This window comes from Polypterus senegalus, chromosome 9 (assembly GCF_016835505.1).
Source record: "Polypterus senegalus isolate Bchr_013 chromosome 9, ASM1683550v1, whole genome shotgun sequence".
In the NCBI taxonomy this organism is placed as follows: domain Eukaryota; kingdom Metazoa; phylum Chordata; class Cladistia; order Polypteriformes; family Polypteridae; genus Polypterus; species Polypterus senegalus.
Window position 1 is genome coordinate 48,368,164 of NC_053162.1, and position 14,719 is coordinate 48,382,882.

Below are 14,719 nucleotides of genomic sequence, written 5' to 3' on the forward strand. Positions count from 1 at the left end.
GATTAATAATTTATATATTATTTTCTTTATATTTTATTTTAAATGTAATTTTTTTCTATACAAATATCCCCATCATAACTTTGACTAATGTGTTTGTGCCATTATTATTTTAAAAGAAACTGCCTACATATTTTCAGATATTTAATAAATATTAAAGTAAGAGCTTATAGTTCATCATTTTATAGTGAATCATTTAGTCATCTTTTAGTTCCAAATTTTGCTCAGGTACATTTTCAGTATTGCAAAGGAAAACAAGTTAAAGAATTGGCATGCTTCAAATTGTGCTCCTTCTCTGGTACGTTGAATATGTTGAGCGGCTCCGATCTTTGTCATCAACAGTGACATAAAAGTGGTAATGGGTACAGCAAGCTGCTCTGTGATGGCAAACATGGACATAGGAGGCACCTTTGCCCAGTTCACTCCCTGTGCCTTTGGTGCCCAATGCTATCACTTATGCCTCTGTCACTGATGTATGGCCGCTATTATCACCCATCCTTCTGGGTGAGCATGATCCGTGTGTGTCTACAGAAGTTTTCTGTTTATAAGAAATAATTGGAATTAAAGAGAAAATTGGTTCTGGCTGTGCCTGTAACTTGTCTTTGTGTCTCCTTTTCCACAATGCATGGGTAAATGCTTACCTTCATCTCTCTTTTTGGCATAATGCTCTATTGTCAGTAGACCAGTAACCATTCCGCTTGATGTAAAGCATCATTTATTGTGAACCATTTATGTAATGATTCTCTGCTTGAAAGATTAGTGGAGCAATTTACTGCCTTCAAGTAAAGGCTTGTGTCTTGTGTGTCTTTTTAATTTGAAATTGAACTTGGACATTCCCTCTTGTAATTACCAGTTCCCTTGAAAGTGTAATATTACATGGCATCATCAAAAACCTTTTTATTTTTCCATCCATTTTTAAACAGCTAATACAGTTCAGGGAGCCAGTACCTATTACAGCTACATGGCATGCAATTGACTCTGCTCGGGTAGTACCCCTGGAGCTGTATGGAGGCAGTGCTAACTACTGTACTATTGTACTGCCACAAAATAAAGATTTTAAAGTCATACTTCTAATTATTACATGGGAACCTTACCTTTACAATATGTGTTGACAATCCTAATTTACATTAATTGTCTATATAAGTAATTGTACAACACTTAATTTTATTTGTAGACACAAATCAAGTTTTAATAAGCTTGATATCCTCATATCTGCTGATTTCTGCTTTTTAACAATCACTTTTTACTTATGCTCAGTAAATGTATGTAATTGAGTAACATGTCTATTACGATCATTGCCATTGTTCATGCCAGTGTTGCATTGTTGAGCCATGATATGGGTTCAGCAAAGGAAGTTATAAGGATAAGTTTGATATTTTTCATGCTATAGTTATTTCTTCACAAGCATGATATAGAGTATATGCATTTTTACAAAAAATGATGTTTTTTAAATTTCTATAAATTAAAAAATTATATATCTTCACTGGTGCTTTACACTGGGAGTTTGAATTAACACAATTTCATAGAGCAATGGCATAATTTTTGTGACATACACGTACAGAGTAAAGTGTTGACATTTTTAAGATGTTGAAATAAATGAACAAACATGATGACAGAGATTAAAAAACAAGCAAGGGAGGGTGGGGGGTTAAGGGGGGAAGAGAAAGAGAGCAGGATTGATCTATATCTAATCTATCATCTCAATCTTTATAATTATAACTATCAATAATAATAAGCTGCATGGCAACAACTCTTGGGGGAATAGGAAATTAAGACCTAAACTATTTCACTTCCAGTTAAGACTATAATATGACACCAAAAACTCAGAATCAGTGTCTCCATGATGGGACAGTTAACTTCGTAAGCTGGAATGTTAAAGGCCTGAATCACGAATTAAAGAGAAAGAAAGTACTTTCTCACCTAACAGGTCTAAATGCTAAAATAGTATTTTTACAGGAAACCCCACTTACTAAGAAAGGATAAGTTTCCGCTGCAAAAAGACTGGACTGGCCAAATGTTCCATTCTAGTTTTACAAAGAAAACTAGAGGGGTGGGAATTCTCATACATAGAACAGTACCATTTGTAGCATCAGATGTAGTATTGGATCCTGAAGGGAGATATGTGATGGTCATGGGAGACTTATCTAACTGTAAAATGATTTTGATAAATGTTTATGCACCTAATGTTGATGATAAGGAATTTATACAAAATTTATTTGCATCCATTCCCAATCTGAACACTCATAAACTTATAATGGCTGGGGACTTTAATTGTGTTCTAAATCCACTTTTAGATAAGACTTCCTCCACAGGGGAACGCAACTAACACCGCAAAGATAATTACAAAGTTTATAACTGATCACAACTTATCAGATCCCTGGAGGTTTTAAACCCAAATTCAAGAACATATTCTTTCTACTCACCAGTACATCATTGCTACTCAAGGATTGATTACTTCTTTATAGATAATAACTTCTTGCCTAAGATTAAATCTTGTAAATACGATGCTATTGTTATTTCAGACCATGCCGATGATCTTGGAGCTGAAATTACTAAGCCCCATACACTCACCCCGAGATGGCGCCTCAATCCGCTTCTATTAGCTGACGAGAATTGTACTGAATTTATATCCAAACAAATTGAATTCTTTCTAGAGACAAATACATCCCCTGAGATCTCTGCAGGAATACTCTGGGAAACTCTTAAGGCCTTCTTAAGAGGACAGATTATCTCATATCTTTCCCACAGAAATAAATCCGCTAAGAAAGTAGCAGAGATAAAAAGCTAAATTACTAAAATAGATGAAGAACATGCCAGACTACCAAGCGAGACTCTACATAAGAGGAGGCAGGCTCTACATTCAGAATTAAACCTCTTGACAACTAAAGAAACCGAACAACTAATTTACAAATCCAGACATCATTATTATGAACATGGAGAGAAAGCTAATAAGCTTTTAGCAACAAATTCACAAGCAAGATGTACAACGCAATCTCGTAATTACTAACACTAACGGAGATAAAATCATCGAACACAAAAATATAATGTACACTTTTAGAGACTACTATAAATCCCTATATACTACTGAGTTTAAAGAAGACAATATACAATCTAATGCATTTCTGGATAAATTACAGATACCACAAATTGACGCTATTAGTGTGGAGGAGCTCGATAAACCTCTGTCATTATCAGAATTACTGGATGCTATAAAGTCACCCCAAGGTGGAAAAGCAGCAGGCCCTGACGGCTACCCTGCAGAGTTTTACAAAAAATTCTCCGCTCAGCTAGCTCCCTCCTATTAGCAACATTTACAGAAGCCAGAGATAACCAATCTCTTCCACAAACCTTTCGCCAAGCACTAATCACTGTCTTCCAAAACAAAATAAGGACTTATTACAATGTGCATCATACAGACCAATTTCACTTCTGAATAACGACGTTAAAATACTCTCTAAAATCATAGCTAGAAGGATGGAGAAAGTGCTCCCTCAGTAATATCACAAGACCAAACTGGATTTATTAGGGGCCGACACTTATCTTCAAATCTTGACGCCTGTTTAATGTAATATACTCACCAACTAAATCAAACACCCCAGAAATATTATTATCATTGGATGCAGAAAAGCATTCGACATGATTGAATGGAAATACCTTTTACTATTTTGGAGAAGTTTGGGTTTGGCCCAACATTTGTGCATGGATTAAATTACTGTATACTAACCCAGAAGCTTCAGTTTGCATCAATAACATTTGCTCAGACTACTTTAAACTAGAACGTGGCACAAGACAAGGATGCCCTTTGTCACCACTGTTGTTTGCAATTGCCATTGAACCACTGGCAATACATTGTCGAAATACTGATCAGATAAAGGGGATTAGCAGAGAAGGACTGGAACAGAAAATCTCATTATATGCAGATGACATGGTACTGTATATATCGGATCCAGAAAATTCTGTGCCTGCAGTCTTAGCAGCACTCACAGAATTTCAAAAGCTCTCTGGTCTCAGAATTAATCTGAATAAAAGTGTACTCTTTCCGTGAATTCGCAAGCATATAATATTAGATTAGACACCCTTCCTTTTATCATTGCAGAACAGTTTAAATACCTCGGGGTAAACATCACAAGTAAACATAAAGCTCTTTATCAACAAAATTTCGTGCCTGCATGGAAAAAATTAAACAAGACTTGCATAGATGGTCAACCCTTCATCTCACACTAGCTGGAAGAATTAACACTGTTAAGATGAATATTCTTCCTAAGCTCCTTTTTATTTCAAAACATACCAATATACATTAATAAATCGTTCTTTAAGCAATTAGATTCAACAATAACCTCATTTATTTGGAATTCTAAACATCCACGCATCAAAAGAGCGACCCTACAAAGACAAAAGGCAGAAGGCGGCATGGCTCTACCTAACTTCCAGTTTTATTACTGGGCGGCAAATATACAGTCGATAAGAACCTGGACACAAATAGAAGAACATACACAGGCATGGACCGCAATAGAAGTAAAATCCTGCAGTACTTCTTTGTATTCCTTGCTTTGTGCTCCAATAAACACACGCTATCGGCAATACACTAATAACCCAATTGTGCTCCACTCACTTAGAATCTGGAACCAATGTAGAAAGCATTTTAAGACGGAGAAGCTTCTTTCTGTGGCACCCTGCAAAAGAACCACCTCTTTCAACCCTCACAAACATATGCAGTTTTAATATCTGGAAAAATTTGGAATTAACTTGCTTAGAGATCTTTATATAGACAACGCCTTTGCATCCTATGAACAATTACATTCCAAATTTAACATTCCAGCTACAAATTTCTTTCACTATCTTCAAATCAGGAACTTTGTTAAACAGAACCTTCCAGATTTTCCTCATCTTGCACCCTCATCCACGCTGGAAAAATTATTGCTCAATTTCAAGGAGTTAGACTCCATCTCTACAATATATAAAATCCTTTTACAATCCCTTCCTTTCAAAGATCCAAGAGGACACTGGGAAAATGACCTCTCAATTAATATATCAGAAAAGGAGTGGAAAGTAGCAATGCAGAGAATTCACTCAAGCTCCATATGCAAAGCATACAATTATACAACTCAAAATTATATATCGAGCACATCTGTCTCACTAAAACTCTCCAAAATGTTTCCAGGGCATGATCCAACCTGTGAACGCTGCAAAAGCCCCAGCCTCACTAGGTCACATGTTCTGGGCCTGCTCCAAATTAACATTATTCTGGACAAAAATTTTTAATTACCTCTCAGACAGTCTTGGACTCACAATCCCTCCTAACCCATTAACAGCTGTGTTTGGGGTTCTTCCAGAGGGTCTTAAAGTGGAGAAAGACAAACAAATTGTGATTGCATTCACTACACTGTTGGCACGCAGACTTATTCTGATAAACTGGAAGAACCCAAACTGTCCTCTTTTAAGTCAGTGGGAAACTGATGTGTTATATTATTTAAAATTGGAAAAATCAAATACTCAGTTAGAGGATCTGTGCAGACTTTTTCAAAACATGGCAGGATCTAATCAGTAATATTTTGAAATGATTTTATAATGCACAGAGAATTTGTTGATTTAGGTATTTTTAAAAGCCTTAAATTTTACACCGCTTGGCTTGCTCTCTCTCTCAAGGGTGGGGATCGATCTGTTCTTAGCATAATTTTTTTTGTAAAACTTGATTGCTATGTATTGATTGTAATAAAATTAATAAAAAAAAAAAAAAAACAAGCAAGGAAGTTCTGGAGTTAAGTCTTCATTAAAAATTTCAAAATACTTTTCCAGCGCAATGAATTATTGTGCAGTAGTAGTATTCGTTGTATTGTTATGTGTACAAATTACAGTGAAATTCTTAATTGCGTATTTAATCAGTATGCAACAAGTATTTTCTACCAGTTTAGTGCTAGGCTTACCACTATTTAAACAAACCTATCACAAAATCAACATCCAGTAATGATTAATATTATTTAATTAAACATTTTAACTGTTTAAAGTTCATTTTTAAAGCTAACCTAAAAACAAAGACTCTCTTAGCATGTTTCTAATGAACAGTCATTTGGTCAAGCATATTGTACTTGCTTATGATTTGTGGGGTTTCCATTCACAAAGGCAATTCATTTTGTAGTTTTTTTTCCTTATTTTTCTCAGTTGTTATTAATTTATATTGTGTTGCTAGCTGTGCTGTATGGCTTTGCCTGGGGAATTTTTTTCCAAGTCTGTGGGCCTCAGTTGTGCTGTTGGTTAGATAGATAGATACTTTATTAATCCCAAGGGGAAATTCACATAATCCAGCAGCAGTATACTGATACAAAGAAACAATATTAAATTAAATAGTAATAAAAATGAAAAAAAATTAAAATAAAATTAATGTTCGCATTTACTCCCCCGGGTGGAATTGAAGAGTCGCCGTTAATCAGATGTACCAGAAGTGCTATGTAATTAAATACTTTTCTGTAGAATGAATATATATATATATATATATATATGTATATATATTTAACCAGGTGCTAATATGCATTATTAGTTCATTTGAGCTTCTTACATACAGTCATACAGCTACATGCAGTCATTGATGTTGCTAGTGTGAAAGAGTGGGTTTGAATAAATGTCTACTAACAAAAGTTACTAATTACTTTTCCTTACTCAAAAGCACCGTACTGTTCTCTTCTTATCCACATTCTGAAACACAGCATCTTCTATAACTTTAGAAAACCATGTGCTTTATTCTGTTCGATCATGGCTTGCCTCCATGAGTTCATTTGTGGTGTGTGTTGTTTTTCTGTTTTATTTTTTTAACTTCAGGAAATGCTGATTGTTGATTGGTATTGAGAATTTAATGATGATATACAAGAGGACAACACTGTTTTTAAAAATGCAGGAGTATACACTAATAAAAAAAAAAGGAAGTGTAATAACTTTATCTCAGATTTATTGTCTTATGTGGTGAACACAGTACATTGAAGTGCATACATGGCTAACTGCATTGCACTCCACCACTGTCTGGCTGCCTGAATCTCGCTTCTTATATTATCATAAATACAACACCACAATTGGTAATGATAAGCATTATATACTTTACTTTTCACATGCAGCGAAAACCTAGCGAAACTTACTAAAAACAGGTATTTGGGTTTGGGAGTTTTACATTATTTTTTTGAATTTGGGGGTGTAGAAAGAAGGAAAGGAAGATAGCTTTTTAAGTGTTTGGTAACACTGCATATACAGGTTTTTGGCAACATATTTCTCAGATAAGAGTCAGGGTTAAAATAGGAGTAGGAAAAGTGTTTTATGAAAGTGAAAATGACTAAACAGAATCCAAGATGAGAAAAAAAGACCTCCTGTAAGATAAATGGTGTAATCCATTGAGACCATGAAATTGTTATCCCAAAGATGCTAAAAAAGCATCAGTTGCTACCTTTAATGGCATGCTGCATTTGCCAATGATCTTATTTAAACTTTGTGAGTTCTGGTGAATTAATCTAGAGCAGCACAATGGCTGATGAAAATTGTAGTCCCCATGTCAGCATGTTCCACAAGGTTGCAGATAAGATGGTGGAGGTCTGGCAAGCACTTGAGCTTCATAGCAGGCATGCCAAATGCAGATTTTTTGAGCTTTGCCAAACTTGGTTTCTTTCAGTTTACTTCTGTAGACGGACTTCATTTACACTACTGGCACGCCCCATTTCTCTGTGCGATGGCTGTCCGCACATGTGGCAGAAAAGGGATGTGGTGCTCTAGCTCTTGCTAGAGCATTATTAATGACACTCATCAAAAAATTAAACACATTTAGGCTGAATTTCTTTTTTCTACACCACCACCAAAAAATGAATAAGTAATACAGAGTATTTTGCTTTGTGTTTTCTCTTCACTCTCTCACATAATGTCAATGCCATTCTAGACATTGTTTACTCACACACATGCATGTTAATTCAACAATCTTTAACAGTCCTCCTAGCAAAAATGGTCTTTCTATAACGTAACAGTCAGCTTTATTGACATTTACAGCTTTTAACGCTCTATGCCCTGGGATGTTGACAGAGTTAATGGGTCCCTTCTGCCCTAGATGTACCATCCTAACAAATTTAGGCAGTCAGTTAAATTTTGCATTCTATGGATCTGTCTGTCTGTCTGTCTGTCTGTCTGTCTGTCTATATTGTCCTTAAGAAACTATTTTCTTTACTGGACCTTCTAAATGGGCATCCCCGAGCTGGAGTGGTTTTGATAGGATTAGGCACTGCAGAAACAAGTTAGTCACAATGGTGTCTTTTCTGCAGATGGTTTAGACTTGAGCCTTATGCCTTATTTGCACTAATGGATCTCCTCCAGCTATAGAGGGTGCCAGAAAGCTGATGTTTGAATCAGTATTGTCTTGTATTTGATCAGCAGCCTCAAACCTGATCTTATGTTTGTTACCTAACGTTTACATGATAAGCCTTTAGTGTGGTATTTTTGGAAGAAATCAAGTTTTTTTTGACTAGCAGACGAATGAAAACATTAGTGAATATGTAGTGGGCACATTTAAAATGATTACAGCAGACATGGGTGGGGAGGAAGCTAATTTAGTTTCACTTTTTCATATTGGCTTGGCAGTAGAAATTAAAAGTGAGCCGGCAAGTTGTGTTCTGGGTGACACCTTAGTTAATATCATTAGTCTAACTTCAAAGCAGTTACTATACTAAACAAATGCAAGATGGGATGTAGGGCTAATTGATCTACAGTACCAAACTTTTGAAGTGAAAGTAAAGAAACTGTGAATGTAAAGCCCTAGTCTCATTTATAATTCACTTTATTTCAACACACAAAAATGAAACTGAAATAAATATACTCACAATTAACCTCGAGCCATATAGTTTTTCATAGTGGGAGTTGCTGTGTTGGAAGATGTGTGTTTGCTATACTGCGGCTACAGATGAGTGATTAGAAGTCACTGATACAATGGTATTAAGGTCAGTGCCATCCATTTCCTGGTTGTCCAAGATTATGGTTTCAAAGCAAAAACTTTTTGCAGTTGTTGAGATTTAATTTTCCTGTCTTAAGATTCCCTGCATTTGAATTTTTAAGTACTGTTTTTGTTTTGCATGGACAGTTTGGTTAAAACAAACATTTTTTATAGCTAAATATGGCCCTGTTTTATGTCTGTGTTTCATGTCCTGTCTCATTATCTATTAATCTGCTTCATCCTCTGTTAGGACAGAACACTTATTGATAATGGGCTGTTAGAATATACCTCTCCAGTTAATTTGCAAGTTGAAAATCTCTGCAATGAAAAATGCTAATATTTTTTGTTATTTAAAGTTCTATATCATGCATAATTTCAGGTTTTGTCTATCTTGAGAACCTTCATTTGGGCTACTGGGGATGTGGAAAGTTGGAATCATTTGTTTTATAGAATTGTCTGATCAGATCAAAACCCCCAAATTACCATGCTTTATCATAGAAACCATTACACTATGACGATTTTAGCAATGATTTTAGCAAGCAGAAGTCTTTAGTGCCTTGCCCTCATTGGGATTATCACTGTATCATAGAATTATTAGTTTAAGCCCCCTTACCTAAAAGAAAAATGTATGCATTGGCCAAACCAGAGTCTAAAGGCACAGAGGAATGTACTATGGAAAACAATGAGCAAAAAATTAAATAAATTCTGAATCTTTGCTTAAAGTTACAAAGAGTGTAAAAAAAAAAAAAATCAAAGCATGAAATAAAAGTAGTATATTAAATTAACATGAAAAGTATGTGTGTAAAATGATCAAATAGTGTATGAAAAAGAATAAAAAAAAAATAAATAACAAAACAGTCAGTACACCAAAATGAAAATCAGTGTGTAAAATAAAAGAAATGGTGCATGAAAACACCAAAATGCATTATCAGGAGTGCATGATATAAACTTCTAAAAATGGATGCATACAGTCAACATCAAAAAGTGGCTGTGCCCTATTAACCAAAATTAAAAATGGAAACTGCGCTGTCCCTGTGAAGGCACAGCTGACCCTTTCATGCTGCATACATTCAGTGTAATTAACCAGTGAGGATACTGAGGAAGTCAAACTGTTACTGTGTAGATATGCACAACCATGCGTGCTTCATATTACAGCTGACTTTGCAGAGGTAAAGAAGCAGTGAAATGGGAACAACAGTTGCTTGGGGTCACTGGAATCAGTGCTGCTTCACCCTGGTTCAAGACTGTGCAGTAAATATCCCAGTCCAGGGATTACCTATACCGAGTTGATGTAGAAATAAACCAATTTATTGCATTTTATCTTTATTCATTTATGATCCATCGTTTATTTGTTAAGTTTAATATAAGAGACAAGATGTGTTGACCTCTTCACAGCTCCATGTGACTTTGATTTCCTCACCTGGTCACAGTATTATGTCCCAGAGAACTTTAAGCAAGAACATTATTTTGTAGGGTACACAATTACAACTTATAAAGAATGTTAATATAGGTGTCTCCCCTATTACTACCCTCTGACAAAAACATTCTCTCTAGAGGCATTTGAAGCATCAAAGAAACTGCTTTGGCCCCTGCCTGTGCCTTCCAGACCCTCACTACAATTTGAATGGAAGTAAATGTATTGAGTATCATGATTGGGTGCAATTCTTACACACCCTTTCTGTACTACTTATTACATCCATCCATCCATTTTCTAACCCGCTGAATCTGAATACAGGGTCACGGGGGTCTGCTGGAGCCAGTCCCAGCCAACACAGGGCACAAGGCAGGAACCAATCCTGAGCAGGGTGCCAACCCACTGCAGGACACACACAAACACACCCACACACCAAGCACACACTAGGGCCAATTTAGAATCGCCAATCCACCTAACCTGCATGTCTTTGGATTGTGGGAGGAAACCGGAGCGCCCGGAGGAAACCCACGCAGACACGGGGAGAACATGCAAACTCCACGCAATGAGGACCCGGGAAGCGAACCCAGGTCTCCTAACTGCGAGGCAGCAGCGCTACCACTGCGCCACTGTGCCGCCCCTTATTACATCTCTGATCTTTTTATTAAAAAATTTAACATTAACCAAGCAGAATTGTAACGTGGGAAACGGAGAGCTCTTCAACATAAAGTTAGGTTTTTAACCTTTTTTTTTTTTTTGCTAATGTTCATTCTGCTGTGTGAACATTGTTATTTGTGTATTATTTAATTTCTGTGTGTCCATACTTCTACAGTGTTCCATGGATTTTATGGGTAGTTCCTCAGGAGGTGGGACCACCTGTCTATCTCCATCAAGGGAATGTCCTCAACCCTATAAAGGCTGACAAAACACACAGTCCCTTGTGGTACATTTTATGCGCTGGGAATTGGTGAGTTATAGGGTAAAATCAGCTTTAATTTACCCCATCAGGTTGTTGCTACCACTCCTCGCTGCAGTGGGAGGAGATTGAAGATTTAACTTTATCTAGTGGCTGTACTACTATATTATTTGTAGTGCATAGATTTTCAAAAAGCCCTCCTTTATAGTGTCCAGTTAAAAATCCCCTATGGCTAAAGAAATGGTGGGCATCTTTATTAAGGAAACGTTTCAGTTGCATGGATTGCATAAAATCATCATCTTTGACAGAATCCACACCTTGTACTCCAACTTTGATAGTTTTCCCAGATCTTAGATACATTGGCCCGTACACTGTTGTAAAAAGAACTGGTCCTGTGATTTACAGAGTTACTCTCTTGTCCCATTTGTTCGAAATCTACAAAGGCATTCATGCAGAGGGAGAAGTACAATGTTCTGGAATGGCCGTCACAGTCCCCTTACTTGAATATTGTCGAAAATCTATGGGATGATTTGAGGCAGGCTGTCCATGCTCGGGAGCCATCAAATTTACCTGAACTGGAGAGATTTTGTATGGAAGAATGGTCAAAAATACCACCATCCAGAATCCAGACACTCATCAAAGGCTATAGAAGGCGTCTAAAGGCTCAACTAAACATTGATGTAATATCTCTGTTGGGGTACCCAGATTTAAGCTCCTGTCTAATTTTGTTATGATGCATATTTTCTGTTAATCCAATAAACTTAATGTCACTGTTGAAATACTACTGTTTCCATAAGGGTTGTTGTATATTAAAAGGAAGTTGAAAGATCAGCCAATGATAAACAAAAATCCAAAGAGAATTAAGAGGGGTTCCCAAACTTTTTCTTATGACTGTAGCTAAACACAATTACGAAATGCCAGACATTAAAGAACAAGTCAACATTTTATTTATTTGTTTAGGCTATACTGGTACAGTTGTGCGCCCACATACAGTATATAATTTGGTTCAAATTTACCTGACATTTTAGATCATTATAATTCACAGACAATCCAGCAATTTCCCACTTACCCATCTCAAAATTTGAGTAGGATTTGTGTTTTCAAATGTATTGTGTAGTGTTCACATCTGACAGTGTCAGAAAAGAATGGGATGCTACTTAAAGTCTTTGTCCAATTAAGTAAGGTTATTTTTATCTGAAAATGTCAGATAATAAGCAGCATTGGACATGTGCTGCATTTTTTCTTTTAGTATGTCCTGCACAATTCTCTTGAATCACAGAGACATTATAGAGGAAAACAGAATTATTGATGAAAGCCAGAAAAACAGTACATCATGTCCACAGTAACATAGGTCTCACAGTCCAGAATCAATATACTTTATGTAGTTAACACATGTCTGATAAGGAGCATTCAAAGTCATCCTTGATACTGGTGATAGCCTGTTATCCATTTATAAAAAGTGACTTATTGTTGGACAATCATCATTAATTTAGACAGGCAGGTTACTTGTATCAGCAGAGTAAGAATGGATGCATCAGGTTTTCTGTATTAAATATATGATCCATCATTCTGTTTTTTTGTTGCTTTTCTCATGTAACATTGACTCAGTGTTCTTCACTAGCCCCACAAAACAGGATAGTAGATGTTACTTTTAAAAATGATTTATTAAAGCAGTGAGAATGCTTTTTAATGATATTTTTAACAGTGTTATACCTCATTAATTTATAGATTGATTTGATTGTACTGTAAACTGCATGTGCTTTATCTAATTTAATATTTGAATTGCTTTCTGTTTTACTGGACAAACTGTACATCCTTTGCCATGTAGATTAGCTGAGGAAATATAGATTGTTGGGAATTAATACTGATTGGTTGTAATAAGGTTTACTTCCCCTTTTTGCATAGGTCATGGGAAAAACCACAAAGATGCAGCATCCGTTAGAGCTACTCACCCCATACCAGCGGCCTGTGGAATATACTATTTTGAAGTAAAGATTGTCAGCAAAGGAAGGGATGGGTAAGCTATTATTCTCACACCTTGTTTCTTTTGATTTTTGTAAGCAATGACCATTTGGTTTAAATAATTCATGTGCTAAACATGACCACATGTGTTCTTGAAATATAACTGTAGTTGGTGGGGGTTGGTAGGGGATGCTTTTTGGCAGGCTTGTTGTTTTTCTGTGTTGCATTGCTTCAGCTTAATATTTGATTATTGTTTATGGGTTATGCTTGTTTTTCCATAGTTTTGCATGTTTCTTCCACAGTACAGAAGCATACACAGCTTGTTTGATTATCAGTTCTAAAATGATAAACCAGAGAAAAGATATCTAAAAATTTGAATGAAGAATTGCATTGTTTTAACATTGTGATTAATGTACATTGCTGAGTGGTGGCTCTGAGTCTAGGAACCTATGTCGGCAATTGGGGGGGGGTTGCTGATTCAAATCCCGTAAATGCCAGCAATGACTCTACTCTGTTGGTCCCTTGAGCAAGGCTTTTCACCTGCAGTTGCTTCATCCTGGGTATGACATTAATCTGCATTCAGCTCTACAAGCAGGTCATCCAACTTACTCGAAAAACTAGGGGGTTGGTGGCAGGATTGGCATTCTAGGCACCGGTAAAAAACTCACAATGTTCCAGTGTGGTGCAGAGGTGTCACCCGCTGCACTCTGGTCCCAATCCAGGTGGTTCATTGTGTGTGATGGGTGCTGCAACATCCTATCAGCACATGCTCCTAACCACTTAATGTACATTGTTTGTACATTGTGCCTGATTTTAATTTGGATACTAAACCTAACTGCAGTAGGCTCTGGAAGAATCAAATTAAAGTTCTAGCCAATTAAAACATGTTGACCGTTTTCTAAATGAAATATCTTATCATGAAACAGTATTTTTCTGGGATTCTTATTATACCTTTTCTTTCCACAGTATTACTTAACAAGGTGTAATTCTGGCTATGGTCATGACCATGATGAATCTCATTTATTTATATATATGAAATGCAGAATGTTCCTAATGTTCCCTTGGTTTCCATATATTTTTTTACTGTTGTTCATGGGAATTTTCCAAAACGATCAGAGTCTGGGGTTTAAATATTGAAAATCATCAGATTTTCACTCAAGTCCTAAATGTAGATAAAGATAAACCAGTTAAACAAATGAGACAAAAATATTATACTTGGTCATTTATTTATTGAGGAAAATGATCGAATATTACATATTTGTGAGTGGCAAAAGTATATGAACCTCTAGGATTAGCAGTTAGTTTGAAGGTGAAATTAGAGTATGTGTTTTCAATCAGTGGGATGACAATCAGGTGTGAGTGGGCACCCTGTGTTATTTAAAGAACAGGGATCTATCAAAGTCTGCTCTTCACAACACATGTTTGTGGAAGTGTATCATGGCACGAACAAAGGAGATTTCTGAGGACCTCAGAAAAAAAGTTG

General features: G+C 36.2%; 1 protein-coding gene across 1 annotated transcript in view; it reads left to right on the forward strand.

Annotated features, from left to right (window-relative positions):
• Nucleotides 1-14,719, forward strand: part of ranbp10 (RAN binding protein 10) — a 108,324-nt gene that overhangs the window by 8,356 nt on the left and 85,249 nt on the right. The window contains exon 2 of the mRNA XM_039763093.1: nt 13,180-13,291. Coding sequence (XP_039619027.1) covers nt 13,180-13,291 — 112 coding nt within the window. The remainder of the gene's footprint in view (nt 1-13,179; nt 13,292-14,719) is intronic.